Consider the following 19,480-nt stretch of genomic DNA (forward strand, 5'->3'; position numbering starts at 1 on the left):
GATGCCAATGGAATGAGCTTATTAGCTCTAGAAAATCAGGCTCTGCCTATTGTAAAAAAAAAAAAAAGTCTTAGGAAAGCTACGTACCTAGAGCTCTAGGAACGTGCATTAATAGAGAACTCTATGGACATGTGCATAAGATGGGGACGAGTATGCAGCATGGACAAAAGCAAAAAAAATGGGTCTATGGATACTACATGGGCACGTGCGTTCTTAGACAATGGGAACGTGCGTGGTAGATACGTGGGTGGAATTTTGTAGGTACGCGCGTAAAAAAACTTTATATCAACACATACGGCAGGCAGGTTGGCACGTGCTTCCATAGCACAGTGGTAGTGCACTCGCCTTGTAAGCGAAAGGTCGCGAGTTCAAACCTCGCTGGGAGCTCGACTTTTGCCTGGTTGACGTCTCCTTGCTTGGTTGAGAGTGCGCAAGCACTATCCAATAATATACAATACTAAGGATGTGCTATCTTTGGCACACGTGTTAATGTAGGACCTAGGTCGTCTTATTTTTGTGTTTTTTTTCCCCTCTTGAAAGGAAGGAGTCGTGTGAGAAAAAGCTCCTAGATCTAAAATCTGTTGGCTGAGGCAGCTCAGGCATGTGTGAGAAAAAGTGCCGAGATCTAAAATCTGTTGGCTGAGGCAGTTCAGGCAGGGATTAGGTGATTCACGCCTTTGGTGATGGGATGTTATTACATACTTGGTTGGTGTGGCAGGTATACACTTAGAAAGATGTCAGAGCCAAATTTCCCAAGTTTGGGCCCAAATCTAAAAGGTGGTACCTGAAGTAAGGGGATTATTTTGAAGAGCAAACTCCTAAGGGGTTCACTTCTGAAGTTTTCTTGATTGCTTGTATGCAGCTAGGGTTTCATATATCTTGCGAAATGTCCTCTTCTGTTTGGTAAGATGAGAAGTGGGGGCTACTATGAGATCTCCTTAATAGAGATTGGGAATAGAGGGGATAGGAAAGTGACTGAAAGCTTTTTTGTAAATGACTGTTGTAAGTTTATTAATATATTATTGTTTCCAAAAAAAAGAAAAAGAAAAAGCTTTGAGATCCACGAGGCACGAAACAAATCAATCCTAAAAACAGAAGTGCATATAATAAAAGTAAAGAAACACCACCTACATAAGTGCATATAATAAAGGGAAAGAAACACCACTTCTGCAAACAAAAACATTGCTGGATGACTATACTCAAAGCCTTCTCTAAGTTTTTCTATCCCGATTTGTATAGTTAACTTTTTTTTGGAGACCTTTAAGACTCACCAAGAAATTCATTCACATTCTTAAGATCATGATTTGAGCATTCATGTCTTTACTTGTGCCTCGTAGGTTATTAAAAGATCGCATGATTCTTTTTGGTTTTGTCAATTTTATTCGCAATTGTTTTTCTTTTTATCTTTCTGGTTTGCATTTTGAGGCAACCACATTGAGTACAAAACTCGTTGATTTTTATATGCCTTGATGTCTATTGTCATATGTTTATTTTCAACCCAAACTACACATTCGAAATTCCTATTGTTATGGTTACGATTTTTTATTTCCCATATGCTACGCATGGCTAAGAAAAATCTACTTTGATGATGACTTTTAACATATCCTTCAAGGGAAATGATGACCCTTATTGCCTTCACATTCTAGTCAATCACAATATAAGATAGGGGTTGACCCCACTCAACATGTGTCTATGTAAAAAATATTGCCTTAAGAAACTCCTCAATAGCACAAGAACCGCTTGATATACTATAACAAAGAAACACAGTGAAATAAGATGAACCATACAACGAGACTAGTTTACAAGTGATGACAAGAACTAGTAGCGACAAGCACTAGTAGAAGTATTACAAGAACATACAATAATGATAAAATTAGGAGAAAAAGAAAAAGAAAAATATAAAATAAAAGAGAAAAAAACAAAAGAAGCAAAATAAGGAGAAAAAGAGGCACCATTAATAGCATTGAGACTACTCACGGGAAAAACCACATTTGGAAAAGAAAAGATTGTCAAAAGATTGAACATGAATCCTCAAGCATGCAAAGCTATGGTGTGCTTAACCCTAATTATTATAATTAAAGAACATTGATCCTATGGTGGTGGGTGTAGTCTAATTTACAACATAATGATGATCCTAATAACTTAATCAATCTTGACTCAAGCACAATTAAGTTACAAGATGGAAACTTGTACTAATAAAAGAGAGGCTTGAGAGCTGATTGTGTTCATTGCTTGAAAATGCCCCTTTTTATATGAGGAGGGCACAATTCTACAAATGCGCTCATGTGGGATAATGTCCAAGTGTAATGTCGTTGTATTCTACTGATCCTAGTTATCTACTCATACCTTGCCCTTGGCACCACAAATTTCAACACCCCCCCCTTGGTGCCATGATGTATAGGCTACTGCAAGGTGGTTGGATGTGAATTATAAAAGATCCATCACTTTCCCATAGTGCAACATGCTACTCAAGGTGGTCAAGTGTGGTAATACAAGATGTCATCACCCCCCTTGGGTGCATAAATTGCTACTCCCAGGTGGTCAAGTGTGATAAGAAAACAGAATATAAAGGGCCAGGTCTACTCTCATTGTTGAACTTTTATAATCATGGGCTAAAGTGGTGAGGCTTGTCGATGCAGCTTTGGTTTAGAAGAGATGCTCGTCGGGGATCTTCGCTTTGCTTGATGACCTTTTATAATCATGGGCTAAGGTGGTGAGGCTTGTGGATGTAGCTTTGGTTGAGAAGAGATGCTCGTTAGGGATGTTCACTTTGCTTGATGAAGCCTCCACATAGTTGGCCTCCTAGTTCTTTGGTCTGCATTCTTCTTCGTTGGTCTTCACGTAGTTGGCCTCCTAGTTCTTCAGTTTGCATTCTTCTTCCTTGTGCTTGAGCTTCCACATTTGGGCTTGTGTTGGAGTCTACATTCACTTTTAAAGTGTCCTTTCCTTTTGTAGTGGTAGCATTCTTTTATGCCCTTGTTGGTGTAGAATGCTTGTTTCCTTGATGTACTTTGTATTTTATTATTTAACCGCTTCTCTTCTTCAAGTAGTGAAAAAATACAATCCTCAAATGTTGGTTTAGGTAAATTATTTAGAGTGGTCACTAGTGCACCATATTCCTCTGGCATGATTTTTATAAGTATGGCAAGTGCATCCTTTTCATCTATCTTTGCATCAATGTTATCTAGTTGGGTCATGATACTTTTCATTTTGCTTATGAATTGTGCTAGTGACTTATGAAATTCCATCTTTAAGCCATAAAATTCTATTTTTAAATGGATTTCTTGATTCTTGGCTTTGGAACCAAATATTAAATCAAATTCATCCCATGCTTGTTTTATCGTGGTTTTTGAATCAATGTGATGAATAAGGTTAGTGCCCAAATGCAATCCAATTAATGACAATGCTTGTTCATCTTTTTCAATCTAATCCTCGGTTAGATTAGTGTGTGCATTTTCCTTAATTAATTTCCATAGCTTCTTGTGCATGAGAAGATACTTCATTTGTGTGACCCATGTATGAAACCCTTCCCCAATAAACTTCTTATCTAATTAAATGTTTGTGGATGCCATTTGCAAAGGTCTTTCCAAATGAACCTTTGAGCTTCAATATGGCAGTGTCTAGTTACATACAATTTGGCAGTAAAAAAATAGGAAAATGTGATCAATTGCTTCCCGCTTATAATCCAAATGCTAAATGATAGACTTTGATGCTCATGCAAGGTTTATATGACCCAAAGAATTCAATGTTAGCCTTCAATTCAGCTAATTTTTGTTAATGACCTCTTAATGATGGTGTTTAAGGTTGAAAATAGTGATTAGCAACCACAAAGCTTGGTGGATTAAATTGAGCATGTGTGAGCAAACATTGAAGGGGGATTTTACATGGTTATTGCCCTTGATGAGGATCAACATCCCGAAGTGGAAGAATCAACTCGAAATCACCATAAATTACTTGTTTACAATGTTTGCACTTCTGTGTCTCCTAATTAGGTTACAAGATGAAAACTTGTACTCATAGAGAGGCTTGCGAGTTGCTTGTGTGCATTGCTTGAAAATGCCCCTTTTCATATGAGGAGGGTACACTCCTTATAAATGTGCTCATGTGGGATAATATTTAAAGTGTGATGTGGCTACATTGTAATGAAGGGATTTTAGTGTGCACATACATATGGGGATGGGCCTAGGCACATGGTGGCTTAGAGGTATTCACACATATGTGGTGTAGGGTATATGGGGCCTTGGGACTATAAAAGGCACTAACCTAGGATATTGTACCCTTTTGATACCTTTTATCTTGATATGACATCTTGTCTTCTTGGAGCTTATGCCCAAGCTTCCATGGCCTTCTTGGTTGTTGTCTTAGGAGGATGGTGACCTACATCCATGCCTACTCCATGCCTTGAGTATTGCCCCAGGATGGCGACCCACACCCATGTTGTCACTCTATGCCTTGAGTGGCCAACCTTCTCATAGTGGTATTAGAGCACTTGGCTTAGATCCTTGCTTAGGGAGTGATTAGATGATAATCATTTTTGGATTATTCTTAATTCAGATTTTAAAATGTATTTTCTTGAGTATGATTAGTGTAAATCGTTTTCGGAATTGATTTTTACACAATTTTCAAATTTGCTAATTTTTTGATTCAAGAAGATCAGCAATGAAACTTGTGTTAATCATTTTTGAATTTGTATTAATCACTATTTTTAGAACCCTAATCCACTTTACTGTTTGATTTCTTGAAGTTCTTGATCATTTTGATCTTGTTTTTTTAAAAATTTTCTTGATTTTCAAAATTAGGGTTTACAAAAGTTTCATCACCAGTATTGAGTGATTTCTTGCTTAGGGAGCATACTTTTTCAGAGATTATTCCTTAGAGCCCTTATTCTTCAAGATTGTAACCCTAGATTGCCAAATCTTTGAGTTCTTGAAGGAATATTGCAAGGAGAAGGTTGCTATGCAGAATCTTCGTGCACTTTCAAGAAGTGTGCAAAATTTCAGATTGTTGTGCAAGATTTCGTGCAAAAATTTTAGATTACTGTGCAGAATCTTTAAATTGCTTTGCAAAGTTTTCTAGACTGCTATGTAGAGGTTTTGGTTCCTTTGCAGAGCTTTTGAAGCAGTTCATAGTTTTCAAAGGTTGATGTACACAATTTTTCAAAGATTTTGTGTGGAACAGTGCACAGTATTGAAGGTTGTGCAAAAATCAATTTATTGCAAAGATTTATGTGCAAATTGCTGGAAATAGTTATTTGTAAAGTTTACAAAGATTTTAAATCTTTGCTTAAAAGAGTGAACAACACTTGGCCGAAAATAACATCATCAACATTGAAGGATTTCTACAATTTAAGCAAATCTTGGTCCCAACTTCAACATCGAAGGAATTCTACAATTCAAGCAAATCTTGGTCCCAACTTCAACATTCTAGGCTGTTGTGTAGAGGTTTTGGTTCCTTTGCAGAGCTTTTGAAGCAGCTCATAGTTTTCAAAGGTTGATGTACACAATTTTTTAAAGATTTTGTGTGGAACAGTGCAAAGTATTGAAGGTTGTGCAAAAATCAATTTATTGCAAAGATTTATGTGCAAATTGCCGGAAATAGTTATTTGTTAAGTTTACAAACATTTTAAATCTTTGCTTAAAAGAGTGAACAACACTTGGCCGAAAATAACATCATCAACATTGAAGGATTTCTACAATTTAAGCAAATCTTGGTCCCAACTTCAACATTGAAGGATTTCTACAATTCAAGCAAATCTTGGCCCCAACTTCAACATTCTTGGCTAAAATCAACATACAATGGCAACAATAGCTCAGCAACAAAACCAAGAAACTTATTAAGCTTTAGTTCTATTGCTGTTCTGCAAGCACTTTCAAGGCTATTAATCAATAGAATTCATCTATCATATTGATGAAAATGCAACATGCATGTTGACATGGTGAAAGATTTGATGTTTGGACATATGCTAAAGTTGTAACACATGCAAAATGCTATAAAACTAGTACTATCCCTCTTAAAGCTCAACTGAGACCAATGGCTAGGCCAATGTGCTTCCAGTAACCCAAGGGATTCTGGTTTTCCATGCAGAATGTTTAAGAGTAGCATGTAAAGCGGAGTGCAAGTGACAACAAGAGGCTGAGTCATACAGGCTACTAGCCAATAAAGGACACAGATGACAAGTAGGATGCTGGGTTAGATGTAGATTTAAGTTCTTACAGAGAGAGGAGCTGTTAGAAGTATAACATCCCTTCTTAATACCAGGTTTTAAGCTCATGTGGTTAAAGACATACACACTACAACTTATGGGGAAGGAGAGTTTGCAGAGTAGCAAGAAGAACTCAGCTCTTATCTCTTGAAGCCAGACAAGGAAATCTTGCAAGTGATGGAGAACACTATTATGTAATGACAAGAAGGGTGGGCAAGATCAATACTTGCAGCAGCATACAAGCAGCTTTTGACAGTGCAGTCAGGAACATCAAATTGCACTCAGAAGTGTACTGACGGCCAAAACAGAGGTGATTGATTATTCTCGAGTACATGAATAGCAGACAAATTGTGATTTAGAGTTCTTAAACAAAAAAAAAAGAGGAAGATCTCAAGTTCCTACTGTGAAATTGTCACACTTGCATGAAATAAAGGATCAATGTTACATCTGGAGTCACTTACCAGTAGCACATCATCATTTTTAAGCAACTTTTCATGTGTTTCGTAGCCAACCAGTAGCGTTGACAGACTCATTTCGCAACATAGGGCAAAGCTCTAAGTTGTTCACCCGTCTCTACATTTGCTGAAGCGCATTATTCAGCACAAATAAAGCTTTGCTTACTTGCAAGGCTCAATAGCTTCTTGCAAGAGCATCATTGCTTTTCTTACAAGGCTTAGCTCAGTTGGGTTCAACAAAGGATGATTCCAAAAAGCCAACGAAAGTGACTTGTCAGTATTATAAGAAGCCCAACCATGCAATTGAAAATTGCTTCAAACTTTAAAATAAGGATTTTTTTATCATTTAGTGTTCTAACTCTCCCAAGTTAAGGTATCCCACCACTTCTTTTGAAGAACATCATGTTGCATCCAATTTTGAGCATATTTTATAGCGTGGGGTTGTTCCATTAACATTTCAAAGGATATATTAAATGGTAAACTACAATGATAGTAAAGTGGACGTTACTTCCATAGCTTGCCATGGTTGCAAGAAACTTATTGGTTTCTGGAAGTTGCACTCTTTTTCATTGAGGAAGTTGTTTGGGAGGCCAAGCATTGGGCACTTGATCTTTTTTCTAAAGTTCCTTTCTTGCTTTTAGGTATCTTTGTTGAAATTTGTGGTGCCGTTGAGGGAAAGGTATGAGAAGAGGAATAGGATCATGATAATGTATGCAAGAAGGTTGGCCACTCAAGACATGGAGTGACAACATGGGTGTGGGTAACCACCCTAGGGCAATACCCAAGGCATGGAGCAGGCATAGGTGTAGGTCACCATCCTAAGGCAACAGCCAAGAAAGCCATGGAAGCATGGGCATAAGCTCCAAGAAGACAAGATGTCATATCATGATAAAAGGTATCAAAAGGGTATAATATCCTAGGGTTAGTGCCTTTTATAGTCCCAAGGCTTCATATGCCCTACACAACATATGTGTAAATGACCCTAATCCCCCATGTGCCTAGGCCCATCCCCATATGTATGTGCACACTAAAATCCCTTCATTACAAACTATCCCCTCCTATAATGATTTCATCCTCGAAATCGAAGGGTGTTCGTGCATAAAACAAATACCAAGGCTATATACAAAGAACCCAATACATGACCAAGTGTCACCATCGCAAAGCACCAATACCAATACATGAATCTCATGACTCTCGAGGTCAAATGGAAAAGATAAAGGACTCCTGTCAATGATGAAGCTAGTCAGGTATCCTCTAGGGTCAAATGGAAAAGATACGTATGTTGCCCCAAAGATGAAGTAATCCATACAACCGCATCCGCCTAGATAAAAAAGAAACCCAAGCCATGTAGACTCCAAAGAAATGGCCCTCGAACCACCTGGATTGAATCGAAAATGTAGAGAGCCAATGTCGATGACGCTCCTGGTCAATCCTCCTGGGTCAAACGGATAAATATGGTGCACATCACGGAACTCCGATGTCGATGTAGCATCTCCTGGGTTGTAGGGAAAACTTGTAAGTCCATCCTCATGACCATAATGCAAATCTGGCATCCATGGTATCCACCAAATGTAACCATCACACATGGTTGGAATGTGGAGAAATTCTAGCACAAAAGAATCATCATGTAGGCCAAGACAAATGTGTGTTGTGGTGGGTGCATCTGAGTGTTGTGCCACATAATCATCCACCATACAACTCAAGTGGCATAGAATGCACCCAAAGATGAATATCCCAACTTTGAAGATCATAGGATCATGTAGACACCCATGGGAGCCAAATGAACTCATCTCAAGGTCGGCCTCATGTAGTAGGATCAAATGGAAACCCATGCCATCATCAACCCCCATAGCTCTACTTGAAAAGTTGAAGGCATGATCCACTACATCTATATGTGCATGAGTGTGATCCAACCCATGAACTATATCCTCATGTGCAAGACCCTCTATGTGTGTATGATAATCCAAGATATCAACATCATCATAGTCATCACTAAAAAATGAAGAGATATCCTCACATGAAAGATAAATGGTATCATCTCCTAAATCATCATCTATGGCTAAGTGTATGTATCACACCTCACACGTGTGAAAAAAAAATCATCAATGAAGTCCAAGGCGTGTGAGTAAGACTCACAATGCACTAATACGCACGAGCATGCCCCAACAAACCCTGCGAGTGAACTCACATGTAAGAAACAACCCCAGGGTGGTTGCAAGATGAGGTTATCTAGTTTCATGTCGTGGGCGCCCTAGGCTTTAGCTGAAAAACGGGCATTTTTTCAAGAAGAATAGCCAATCTCTCATAGTTAGCCAAGGAGTTTCACTTCAAGGTCTTCTAATGAAACATCATATGCAAAGTTGGGCACCTAAAACTATAATCTGATCGAATATCCAATAATTGCAAATCCCCTTTTCTTTGGGAACCAAGTTTGTATACAGGCCCTGTCCTAGGTTTAGACAGGTATAGTGAATGTGAGTAAATTGCCTATAACTTTTACATTATTACTCATACGATGTTCCCACTTTGCATATCACAAATACAAATAACATAGAGCTTAACTTGATTTATCGAGTAATTTTTGATGTGTTCTACTATTTTCTATATTATTTAAAAGATATTAGAATTGTTAAAAACATACTATTTTATCCTCCCACCACATCTACCATTTAAAATGCTCAAATTGTATGGATCTAGTGATGATTAGATTGGGAAAGATTAGTATAATGTGGGTATAAGATAAAATTACAAATCTAACGGTTTGATTTTTGTAGATTTACTTTGGAAAATTTATCATGACTGTTAGAGGCCCATTAAATCAATAGTAATTTAATTCTAGAAAATTAAATATTGAATCTTTCAATCTAAAAACTCAAGGGATCAATACTCTTGTTGCCATGAATTTATCAAAAAAAATTTGGCTTGATTTGAGTATGGGAAGGTCCATTTTCAATCCTCCCAAGTGAAAATTCCCATATTGTGTCCACTCTCCCCTTTTCAAGTCTAAAACCAATCCTAGTTAGGTTTGGAAATCTAGGCTTGGTAAACTTCACAGCTTAGGTTTCATTCCATGTGTGAGGCTTGGGTAGGCCCAAACCTTATATATGCATGCCACTTTATGTCCACGTGAGCATCGAGAGGATCCACATAAGCAGTTTGCCACCTCAGCTTGCCACCTCCACCCTCCATGTCAACATGGTCAACCACTATGACTCCCCACCTCATCATCCTAGTCATCATTAATGCCACATCATCTTGCCACCTTTGCATGCCACCTCGCACATGGTGACATGGCATGCCACATCATGGAATTGCCACATCAACCATAATAGTGCCACATGTCAAGAGAATGCCACGTGTCATGCACGCTTGTGACACGTGGCATCTCCTTCCCACCTCCCCTCTTTTTTCAAAAACATATTTTTGGAAAAGTTAATTTAGTAATTTAGAGAAATAGAATATAGAAATTTAAATAATAAAATATATGTAACTTATTAAATAAAAGAATTTAAAATCACTAATTTAAAAGGATTATATTTTGGGATTAGATCAATAAAAATATTATTAAAGATCATATTATTAATTTTAAAAAAAATAAATTTTTTATTTTTATATTTCTTGAAATTTTTTTATGTAGAATAAACCTTTGAATAAAATATGAAAAAAATACATTATTTAAAAAAAGCAGTTATATAATTATAAAATAAAAGATTTCTTTAAAGATATATTTATATATCTGGTAATGATAAATATTTAGACTTGTTAATAAATATTATAAATAATATTAATTTTTAAGTGGATAATAGTTTATCTTTAAATATCTTTATGTTTATCTTAGTTATCCAATCAATCTTAGATAGGAAATCCAGTGAGATTTGAAGTGGATAACCTATTTTTCCTATATAATCACACATCTCTAGTACTATCCCACACTTATCTGTAGTACTATCCCATCATTGAGCCCTTATAATATTTTCTCTCTTAGCTTCCTTGAGAATGGGTTCTCAAAGTCGTAGGAGTCGGAAACGTGATAGGACTAGACTCCCCCCCATCCACCAAGTTCAAGAGGAGGAGAGGAGAAGGGTAGCTCGTGAGAGAAAGAGAGAGTGGAGAGCACGTCAACGAGCAACACCTTCCGTTGGCGATGATCCAAGCCTTGCTCCTCCTCTTCCACTTCCTCTCCCTTCGCCCTCTTCCCCCCCACTACCCCTTAGTTTAGATAATCCACATGAACCCGCCCTTCTTGAGTCCTCTCTTCTACAAGAACCCACCCCCCCTCCTTTGGGCGCCCTTCGTGTGGATAGGAAAGAACTATCAAAGTCAGGGGCACATCGTCGTGCCCATGCAATCTTCCAATCCTATTTCAAAGACCTCACGTCTTCATCACAGGCATGTGTGCTTGATGCTTTGATTGATCTGCCCAACATGGCCAACTGCAGGGCGCTTTCCGACATTGGAGGTCGAAGAGAGAGGAGAGCTGGCATGGCGGTGCTACAAAGTGTTCGTCATTCCTATATAGTTAACAAGAAGAGGAACTCTGCGGACGCTTTGGCTGCTCGACGGGCTATTGTGGCAGCCATAAGTAGCTCCCAAATGAAGGGTAAGGTTAGTGCCACATCTCGCATCCTTTCCATAGCACCACACGCACTTAGAGTTGGGTCTATTAGGCGACAAAGTTTAGATGCCAATGAGGTTGGTGCTATGTGGGCGAGTAGTGGTCGTGTAGCTAGGCATGATCGCCTACTAGATGAAACCACTAGAACCTTGATAGAAAGTTTTTGGGAGGAGAATTGTCGTGCATCGCCAGTTTTCAAGAAAGCTTTGCGTAAGAGAGTGACAAGAGGAGTGTTCATTGAGCACGGTGCTTGCTTTCTTGAAATGTCCCAAACTGAGTTGTATTCTCAGTTTGTGGCTTCGTATCCAGAGCTTAAAATTGGGAAAAGGTCATTTGAGGGGTGTAAGCCTTGGTTTGTGAGGTACTCACGTCAGCGTGACACATGTTGTTGTCGCTACCATGTTGAGTTCAATCTTTTTTATGATGTGTTCCGTTCTCTTAGTGGGCATAGAGAGTTGCCTCGTAGTCCACGTGATTTCATCCACTCTCTTTTGTGTGCACGCACGGAGGATGCCCAGTTCCATAGGATGCCTTGTGTGGAGAGCAATTGCACATCATGTGGTTCACTTGCACATCTACAGATGGTAGATCTTGATGCAAGTGACCAAGAGATAGTGGCATGGCAACGTTATGAGTATGTGACACACCAGCTCCAGAGTGGTGGACAGTCCAGGAAGTTGCAGCTCGTGGACAAACATACACCACGTTGTCACTTCACAGCTACATTTAGGGAGCAGATCTACCCCTACATACGGCACAGTCATTGTGCCAAGTGGCAGGATCGTCAGTTCCGAGCATGCCTAGCAGAGTTTCCTATTGGTGTGGTCGTCTCTGTGATTGATTTTGCAGAGAACTACACTTTCATACCTTTTCAGGAGATACAATCTGAGTATTACTTCTCAGAGCAGGTAATGGTTATATTTTGTAATATTTGTTTTATGTTTGAGCTTCATTACTTAATTGATTTTTTGTGTCCTAAACGTATGTATTGCTTCCCTCACCAGGTTGCTATTTTGGTCCACATTAGCTATCGACATACAGAGGCTCATGTAGATGGGATAGCGAGTACCCCCGAGACCCGTGTCATTATTCGAGAGTATCATTTCTATATCAGTGATGATCGTTCACATGATGCACATTTTGTGCAACACTGTTTTCGTCTCCATGACGATTTTTTAGGAGATTGTGGGATCAGACATGTCCAGCGATGGGTTTGGTCGGATGGTTGTGGCGCACAGTTCAAGTCATCACGTCAATTCTATTGGCTCTACAGGTTGTACTTATGGCTTTCTTACATTTACAAATTAAACTAAATTCACTAGAACATCTTAAAGAAAACAATAACTAAGACTATCTTTTATGGATTTATAGGTGGCATGTGCAGTCTAGTATCCCAGTGATTTGGTCATTCTTTGAGATTGGTCACGGGAAGGGTGAGCATGATGGTGCAGGCGCGTGTGTGAAACGTGCCTTGAGGCGTCATCAGCTGCGACAGGATGCTCAGCGGTTCAGAGATGCGGGCCACGTAGTCGAGTGGTGCTCCCAACATTTGTGTGGGAGTGCAGCATCATCGTACCCCAGACGTGATTCTCGGATTGTTAGGAGATTTTTTTGGCATGTGGATGGTGGCACGATTGACCGCAGAGCCTCCCATGATTGTGACACAGTACCTGGCACCTTGAGCTTACATTCCATCAGGAGCACGTGCATGACGGCCCCCACGATTTACACACGACGGTTTGCATGCTTCTGTGGAGCATGTATGGATGGCGATTGGTCACATTGTGCCTCGAGAGGATGGGCAGATGCATGGATACAGACATTCCTCTCCCCCGAGCATCCTTCACATCCAGTGGTGTCTGATGAGCACACCGGTCCTGCGTTCATGGTCAGTTATGATGACCTGACAGATTTGCTACAGGAGGGTGATGTATTTGCTGTTATTGCCAGTGAGGGAAATAGCGAGGGAGTAGACTACTATCTGATGAGTTGCACTAGGCCAAAGTGCATGCTTGACCAGGATACAGTGGATGATCATGGGTTTTCTTATGACGCCCATAGCATGATTGTGGGCAGGCCGGTTCTACCAGCAGATTCGACTTCATCGGGGGAGTCTTGAGTTCCAGCAGTGGAAGTGGGAGTTAGAGGCATTTCAGTTCTCTCATCTAGTGGTTGCTACCCTCGTTTTCGGCTTCGAGTGGATGACCATGAGAGCATTCTAGAGCAGTTGAGAGCTAGAGAGGGTGCTGCTGACTAGATCTCTATCTTGATAGTGACTAAACTCAGACTAGCTGGGTTAGCTCACTTACATTGTACTTAGATTTTTGGGCAGTGACTAACCTCAGACTAGCTGGGGTAGCTCATTTTCATTCTGATGTACTTATTTGATGTTTATATCATTATGAGTTTTCTCATTATTGAGTATCATTACATTTTAGTTGATGTTCTTGATTTTATTATATTTTTTAACACTTTGGCTATCATATTTTTTAACACTTTGGCTATCATATTGTTTGTTGAAAATCCCCATGCCATCGCACCCAAACATGCTCCGATGGGGACCAAACTTTGCAAGCATGTGGGGGTGGGTCCCCCCCACATGCTTGCAAAGTTTGGTCCCCATCAGAGCATGTTTGGATTGGCAATTAGCGCCCAGTGCGGGTTTTTCAAGACTCTTGGTGCTTAAGAGGCCATGGAAAATCCGGGCCTTCCCCATACCATCGTACCCAAACATGCTCCGATGGGGACCAAACTTTGCAAGCATGTGGGGGTGGGTCCCCCCCACATGCTTGCAAAGTTTGGTCCCCATCAGAGCATGTTTGGATTGGCAATTGGCGCCCAGTGCGGGTTTTTCAAGTCTCTTGGTGCTTAAGAGGCCATGGACAATCCGGGCCTTCCCCATGCCATCGTACCCAAACATGCTCTGATGGGGACCAAACTTTGCAAGCATGTGGGGGTGGGTCCCCCCCCACATGCTTGCAAAGTTCAGAGCATGTTTGGATTGGCAATTGGCGCCCAGTGCGGGTTTTTCAAGTCTCTTGGTGCTTAAGAGGCCATGGAAAATCCGGGCCTTCCCCATACCATCGTACCCAAACATGCTCCGATGGGGACCAAACTTTGCAAGCATGTGGGGGTGGGTCCCCCCCACATGCTTGCAAAGTTTGGTCCCCATCAGAGCATGTTTGGATTGGCAATTGGCGCCCAGTGCGGGTTTTTCAAGTCTCTTGGTGCTTAAGAGGCCATGGAAAATCTGGGCCTTCCCCATACCATCGTACCCAAACATGCTCCGATGGGGACCAAACTTTGCAAGCATGTGGGGGTGACCCAAAATCCGGGCCTTCCCCATACCATCGTACCCAAACATGCTCCGATGGGGACCAAACTTTGCAAGCATGTGGGGGTGGGTCACCCCCACATGCTTGCAAGCATGTGGGGGTGACCCACCCCCACATGCTTGCAAAGTTTGGTCCCCATCGGAGCATGTTTGGGTACGATGGTATGGGGAAGGCCCGGATTTTCCATGGCCTCTTAAGCACCAAGAGTCTTGAAAAGCCCGCACTGGGCGCTAATTGCCAATCCAAACATGCTCTGATGGGGACCAAACTTTGCAAGCATGTGGGGGGGACCCACCCCCACATGCTTGCAAAGTTTGGTCCCCATCGGAGCATGTTTGGGGGTGATGGCATGGGGAAGGCCCGGATTTTCCATGGCCTCTTAAGCACCAAGAGACTTGAAAAACCCGCACTGGGCGCCAATTGCCAATCCAAACATGTTCTGATTGTGACCAAACTTTGCAAGCATGTGGGGGGGACCCACCCCCACATGCTTGCAAAGTTTGGTCCCCATCAGAGCATGTTTGGGTACGATGGTATGGGGAAGGCTCGGATTTTCCATGGCCTCTTAAGCACCAAGAGACTTGAAAAACCCGCACTGGGCGCCAATTGCCAATCCAAACATGCTCTGATTGTGACCAAACTTTGCAAGCATGTGGGGGGGACCCATCCCCACATGATTGCAAAGTTTGGTCCCCATCGGAGCATGTTTGGGTACGATGGCATGGGGAAGGCCCGGATTTTCCATGGCCTCTTAAGCACCAAGAGACTTGAAAAACCCACACTGGGCGCCAATTGCCAATCCAAACATGCTCTGATTGTGACCAAACTTTGCAAGCATGTGGGGGGGACCCATCCCCACATGATTGCAAAGTTTGGTCCCCATCGGAGCATGTTTGGGTACGATGGCATGGGGAAGGCCCGGATTTTCCATGGCCTCTTAAGCACCAAGAGACTTGAAAAACCCGCACTGGGCGCCAATTGCCAATCCAAACATGCTCTGATTGTGACCAAACTTTGCAAGCATGTGGGGGGGACCCACCCCCACATGCTTGCAAAGTTTGGTCCCCATCGGAGCATGTTTGGGTACGATGGCATGGGGAAGGCCCGGATTTTCCATGGCCTCTTAAGCACCAAGAGACTTGAAAAACCCGCACTGGGCGCCAATTACCAATCCAAACATGTTCTGATTGTGACCAAACTTTGCAAGCATGTGGGGGGGACCCACCCCCACATGCTTGCAAAGTTTGGTCCCCATCGGAGCATGTTTGGGTACGATGGTATGGGGAAGGCTCGGATTTTCCATGGCCTCTTAAGCACCAAGAGACTTGAAAAACCCGCACTGGGCGCCAATTACCAATCCAAACATGTTCTGATTGTGACCAAACTTTGCAAGCATGTGGGGGGGACCCACCCCCACATGCTTGCAAAGTTTGGTCCCCATCGGAGCATGTTTGGGTACGATGGTATGGGGAAGGCCCGGATTTTCCATGGCCTCTTAAGCACCAAGAGACTTGAAAAACCCGCACTGGGCGCCAATTGCCAATCCAAACATGCTCTGATTGTGACCAAACTTTGCAAGCATGTGGGGGGGACCCACCCCCACATGCTTGCAAAGTTTGGTCCCCATCGGAGCATGTTTGGGTACGATGGTATGGGGAAGGCCCGGATTTTCCATGGCCTCTTAAGCACCAAGAGACTTCAAAAACCCGCACTGGGCGCCAATTGCCAATCCAAACATGTTCTGATTGTGACCAGACTTTGCAAGCATGTGGGGGTGGGTCCCCTCCCCATGCTTGCAAAGTTTGGTCCCCATTAGAGCATGTTTGGGTACGATGGCATGGAGATTTTCAACAAACAATATGATAGCCAAAGTGTTAAGAAATATAATAAAATCAAGAACATCAACTAAAATGTAATGATACTCAATAATGGAGATTTTCAACAAACAATATGATAGCCAAAGTGTTAAGAAATATAATAAAATCAAGAACATCAACTAAAATGTAATGATACTCAATAATGAGAAAACTCATAATGATATAAACATCAAATAAGTACATCAGAATGAAAATGAGCTACCCCAGCTAGTCTGAGGTTAGTCACTGCCCAAAAATCTAAGTACAATGTAAGTGAGCTAACCCAGCTAGTCTGAGTTTAGTCACTATCAACAGCAACCCAATCAAAATCGTCATCTCTAACTGCCGGTCGACGTGCGCGTCGAGGCTGCTGTGCACGTCGAGGAGGCTGTGCCGGCTGCGGGGGTCGTCGAATGTCTGCGGGGAGGTCTGCCTCAAAGGAAGGATCGTGAGCTGGTGCCGGTGTACTCGGGAGCTCACGAGTCCCAAAAGCTGCTATGGCCCTCTCTCTCTCTCTACGTCGTGCTAATGCAAGACGCCTCTGTCTGTAAACCCAAAATCGATAATCTGCAATGGTGCATGTCTGCCACTCTGCTCGTGTAAGCTCCTCTGCTGTAAGGACACGCTGCTCATGAGAAGCAGCACTGCTGCTAGCACCATCACCCGCTGTGCCACTAGGGCCAGCACCACCCACGCGCTCAAATGCTGTCACCTGGCTCTCATGTAGGACTCTCTGGTAAGCGTCGAACTCATGTGAGCTCCACTCTATCTCAGGAGGCACCTCAGGCTCCTGGGCTCTATCGTCGAAGGCGTCGAGTCCCAAGTCCATAGCTGATGTAAAGTCGACAGGCCTGCCAGTCCTGGCATCTACTCGTACAAGGCCTGGGTGAAGATCATCGATGCCCAATACCTTGTACGTCGCTAAGTCGACGCGTGCACGGCAGGATGGGCATGCTGAGAACCGGACGAGCTCCTGGGTGATGCAAGACAAGTGGAAAATATGTCCACATCCTAGGGCATATCCTCCTGTACTATCAATGTCCTCGATACATAAACAGCAGCACGCATCACGTAGGAAGGGTGGTGCATCCTGCGGGAGAGGTCGTCGAAAAACCTCTGTGACAGGCCGTGGATATAACGGTAGGTAAGGCACTGTCACGTCCGATGATCTACGATACTCTCGAACATGCAGCATCAGCTGCTCTGCCCTGTGCTGGGCAATCTGCTCCATAATCTGATGATGCTGTGCCTCAGCTCTGGAGCTCTCTACCTCGGTCCGAGCCTACGTAAAAAAGTAAAGCATTAAAATATTTGATTAGTCTCTCATTAGGTATTACTTAAAGAAATTTGTAACTTAAACGTGCAAGAGAAACCTACCTGCTGGATGTCGGACTCTCTCAGATGCTGTGCCTCTGCAGTAGCTGCCTCTGCCATTTGTAATGCAGCTCGGAGGCGGTCTATCTCCGCTCTCGCCTCTACCAACTCCTGAGTGAGCCTCTGAGTGGCAGGTGTGGGAACCTGCGTGACACAATCAACCATGCTGCTCATGTAAAAATATAGAAAAGTACATATAAACATGAAGATAAATGACCAAAAAAACTTAAGACGTAATATATATGTAAATACCTCCACATTTGTCGTCGGTATAGATCGTGAGAATAGGCGCACCACGTGCTGGATGCTCTCCGTGGTACTCCGTACGTCAATGCCGACCTGCGTGCCAAGAGCCTCTACTGTCGACAATGGCACAAATGAAGGATCTATGGTAGGTGCTACACGAAGGGCTGGTGGAGGCCGCCTACCCTGGTCCTGGAGACGGCCTCGGCCAGCACCACCACCCGGACGATGGCTGGTGTAATCGACCTCCTCCCCTAAGACAAACTCCGCATATAACTGCTTTGCGAAGTATATGGGAATCTGGCGGTTGTTCGGCATCCTCCCATATGCGGCAACATATCGACTATAGATATGTGCCGCCATACGAGGATGCGAACACCGCGAAATAGTGAGGGGCTTGCCCGCCCCGGGCCTCATCCCACGACTATCGAGGAAAAGATCTAGGAAAGCCCCATCCCTAATAGGAGCAAGATCACAGACCTGACGATATGTTAGGCCATGTGACACAGGAGCAGCGCGATGGTGGGCTATCCACTCATCTACATAAACAATATCGTGAAGGCTACGAAGGGACGCAAGCATCGCCTCCAAGTCTGCCACGATATGTAATGTAGACGGAGTGTCTCTAGCACTCCTACGGATAGCCGCTAACTCACGGTCTATCTCCGCGATGAGGTCCGCAATAGATGAGCGGCCCTCCTCGTGGCCCTCCTCGTGGCCCTCCATGCTAAAACCTAGGCCAAATGTGAAGGGTCCAATGTGAAGGGTCTAATGTGAAAGGTCTAATGCTTAGTGCTAAGTAGCACTAATGAAGCTAAAAACAAAGCTAATGGGCTCACTAATACTAATCCAAATCAAGAGCGCAAGAGAGTGAAAACGACTTGTGAAAATGAGGCAAAAAAAAAAGTTTTCCGGTTTTATAACCTCGATCGAGGTTCGGAAACATCATGCAATTTAGGGTTTGCAAGATTAACGCTCTGGATATTAGGGTTAGTGCAACATACGGCCAAGATACACACCTAATTCTAGGGTTGGGGAAGGATCGACGGCTGAGATTTGATATTACTATCTCGTTCGAGGTAAATGGACGGCCACGATTTAAAGGCATTACCACGACAAGGTATCTCGACGGTCAAGATTCATTATATACCTCGATCGAGATATTTAAACGGTCGAGATCGCATCTTCCAGCGTACGTGAATGGACGGTTTAGATTGCTTTTCCGTATCTCGATCGAGATAATTAAACGGTGGATATTGCATCTACGTATCTCGTTCGAGATACTCGGACGGTGCAGATTGAATCTATGTATCTCGATCGAGATATTTGGACGGCTGAGATTTGAACTCAGTATCTCGATCGAGATATGGGGACGGTGGAGATTGTATCCGATTACCTCG

At 42.6% G+C, this 19,480-nt stretch overlaps 1 protein-coding gene and 1 non-coding gene across 2 annotated transcripts; one reads left to right on the forward strand and one right to left on the reverse strand.

Annotated features, from left to right (window-relative positions):
* The first annotated feature begins 315 nt into the window (after positions 1-315).
* On the forward strand, positions 316-387 carry TRNAT-UGU (transfer RNA threonine (anticodon UGU)). The gene has a single exon. It is a non-coding gene; the product is annotated as a tRNA-Thr (tRNA).
* Positions 388-1,650: 1,263 nt separating this feature from the next.
* On the reverse strand, positions 1,651-17,897 carry LOC147615806 (uncharacterized). The gene is made up of 3 exons (XM_086777901.1): positions 17,841-17,897; positions 17,127-17,745; positions 1,651-1,748 (listed from the first exon to the last, which is right to left on the reverse strand). Exons 1-3 carry the CDS (start codon positions 17,895-17,897, stop codon positions 1,651-1,653), a joined length of 774 nt encoding a protein of 257 aa, XP_086634027.1.
* Positions 17,898-19,480: the final 1,583 nt, after the last annotated feature.

Source organism: Cibotium barometz, chromosome 39, assembly GCF_041138505.1.
Source record: "Cibotium barometz isolate CiBa-2024 chromosome 39, ASM4113850v1, whole genome shotgun sequence".
NCBI classification, from domain to species: domain Eukaryota; kingdom Viridiplantae; phylum Streptophyta; class Polypodiopsida; order Cyatheales; family Cibotiaceae; genus Cibotium; species Cibotium barometz.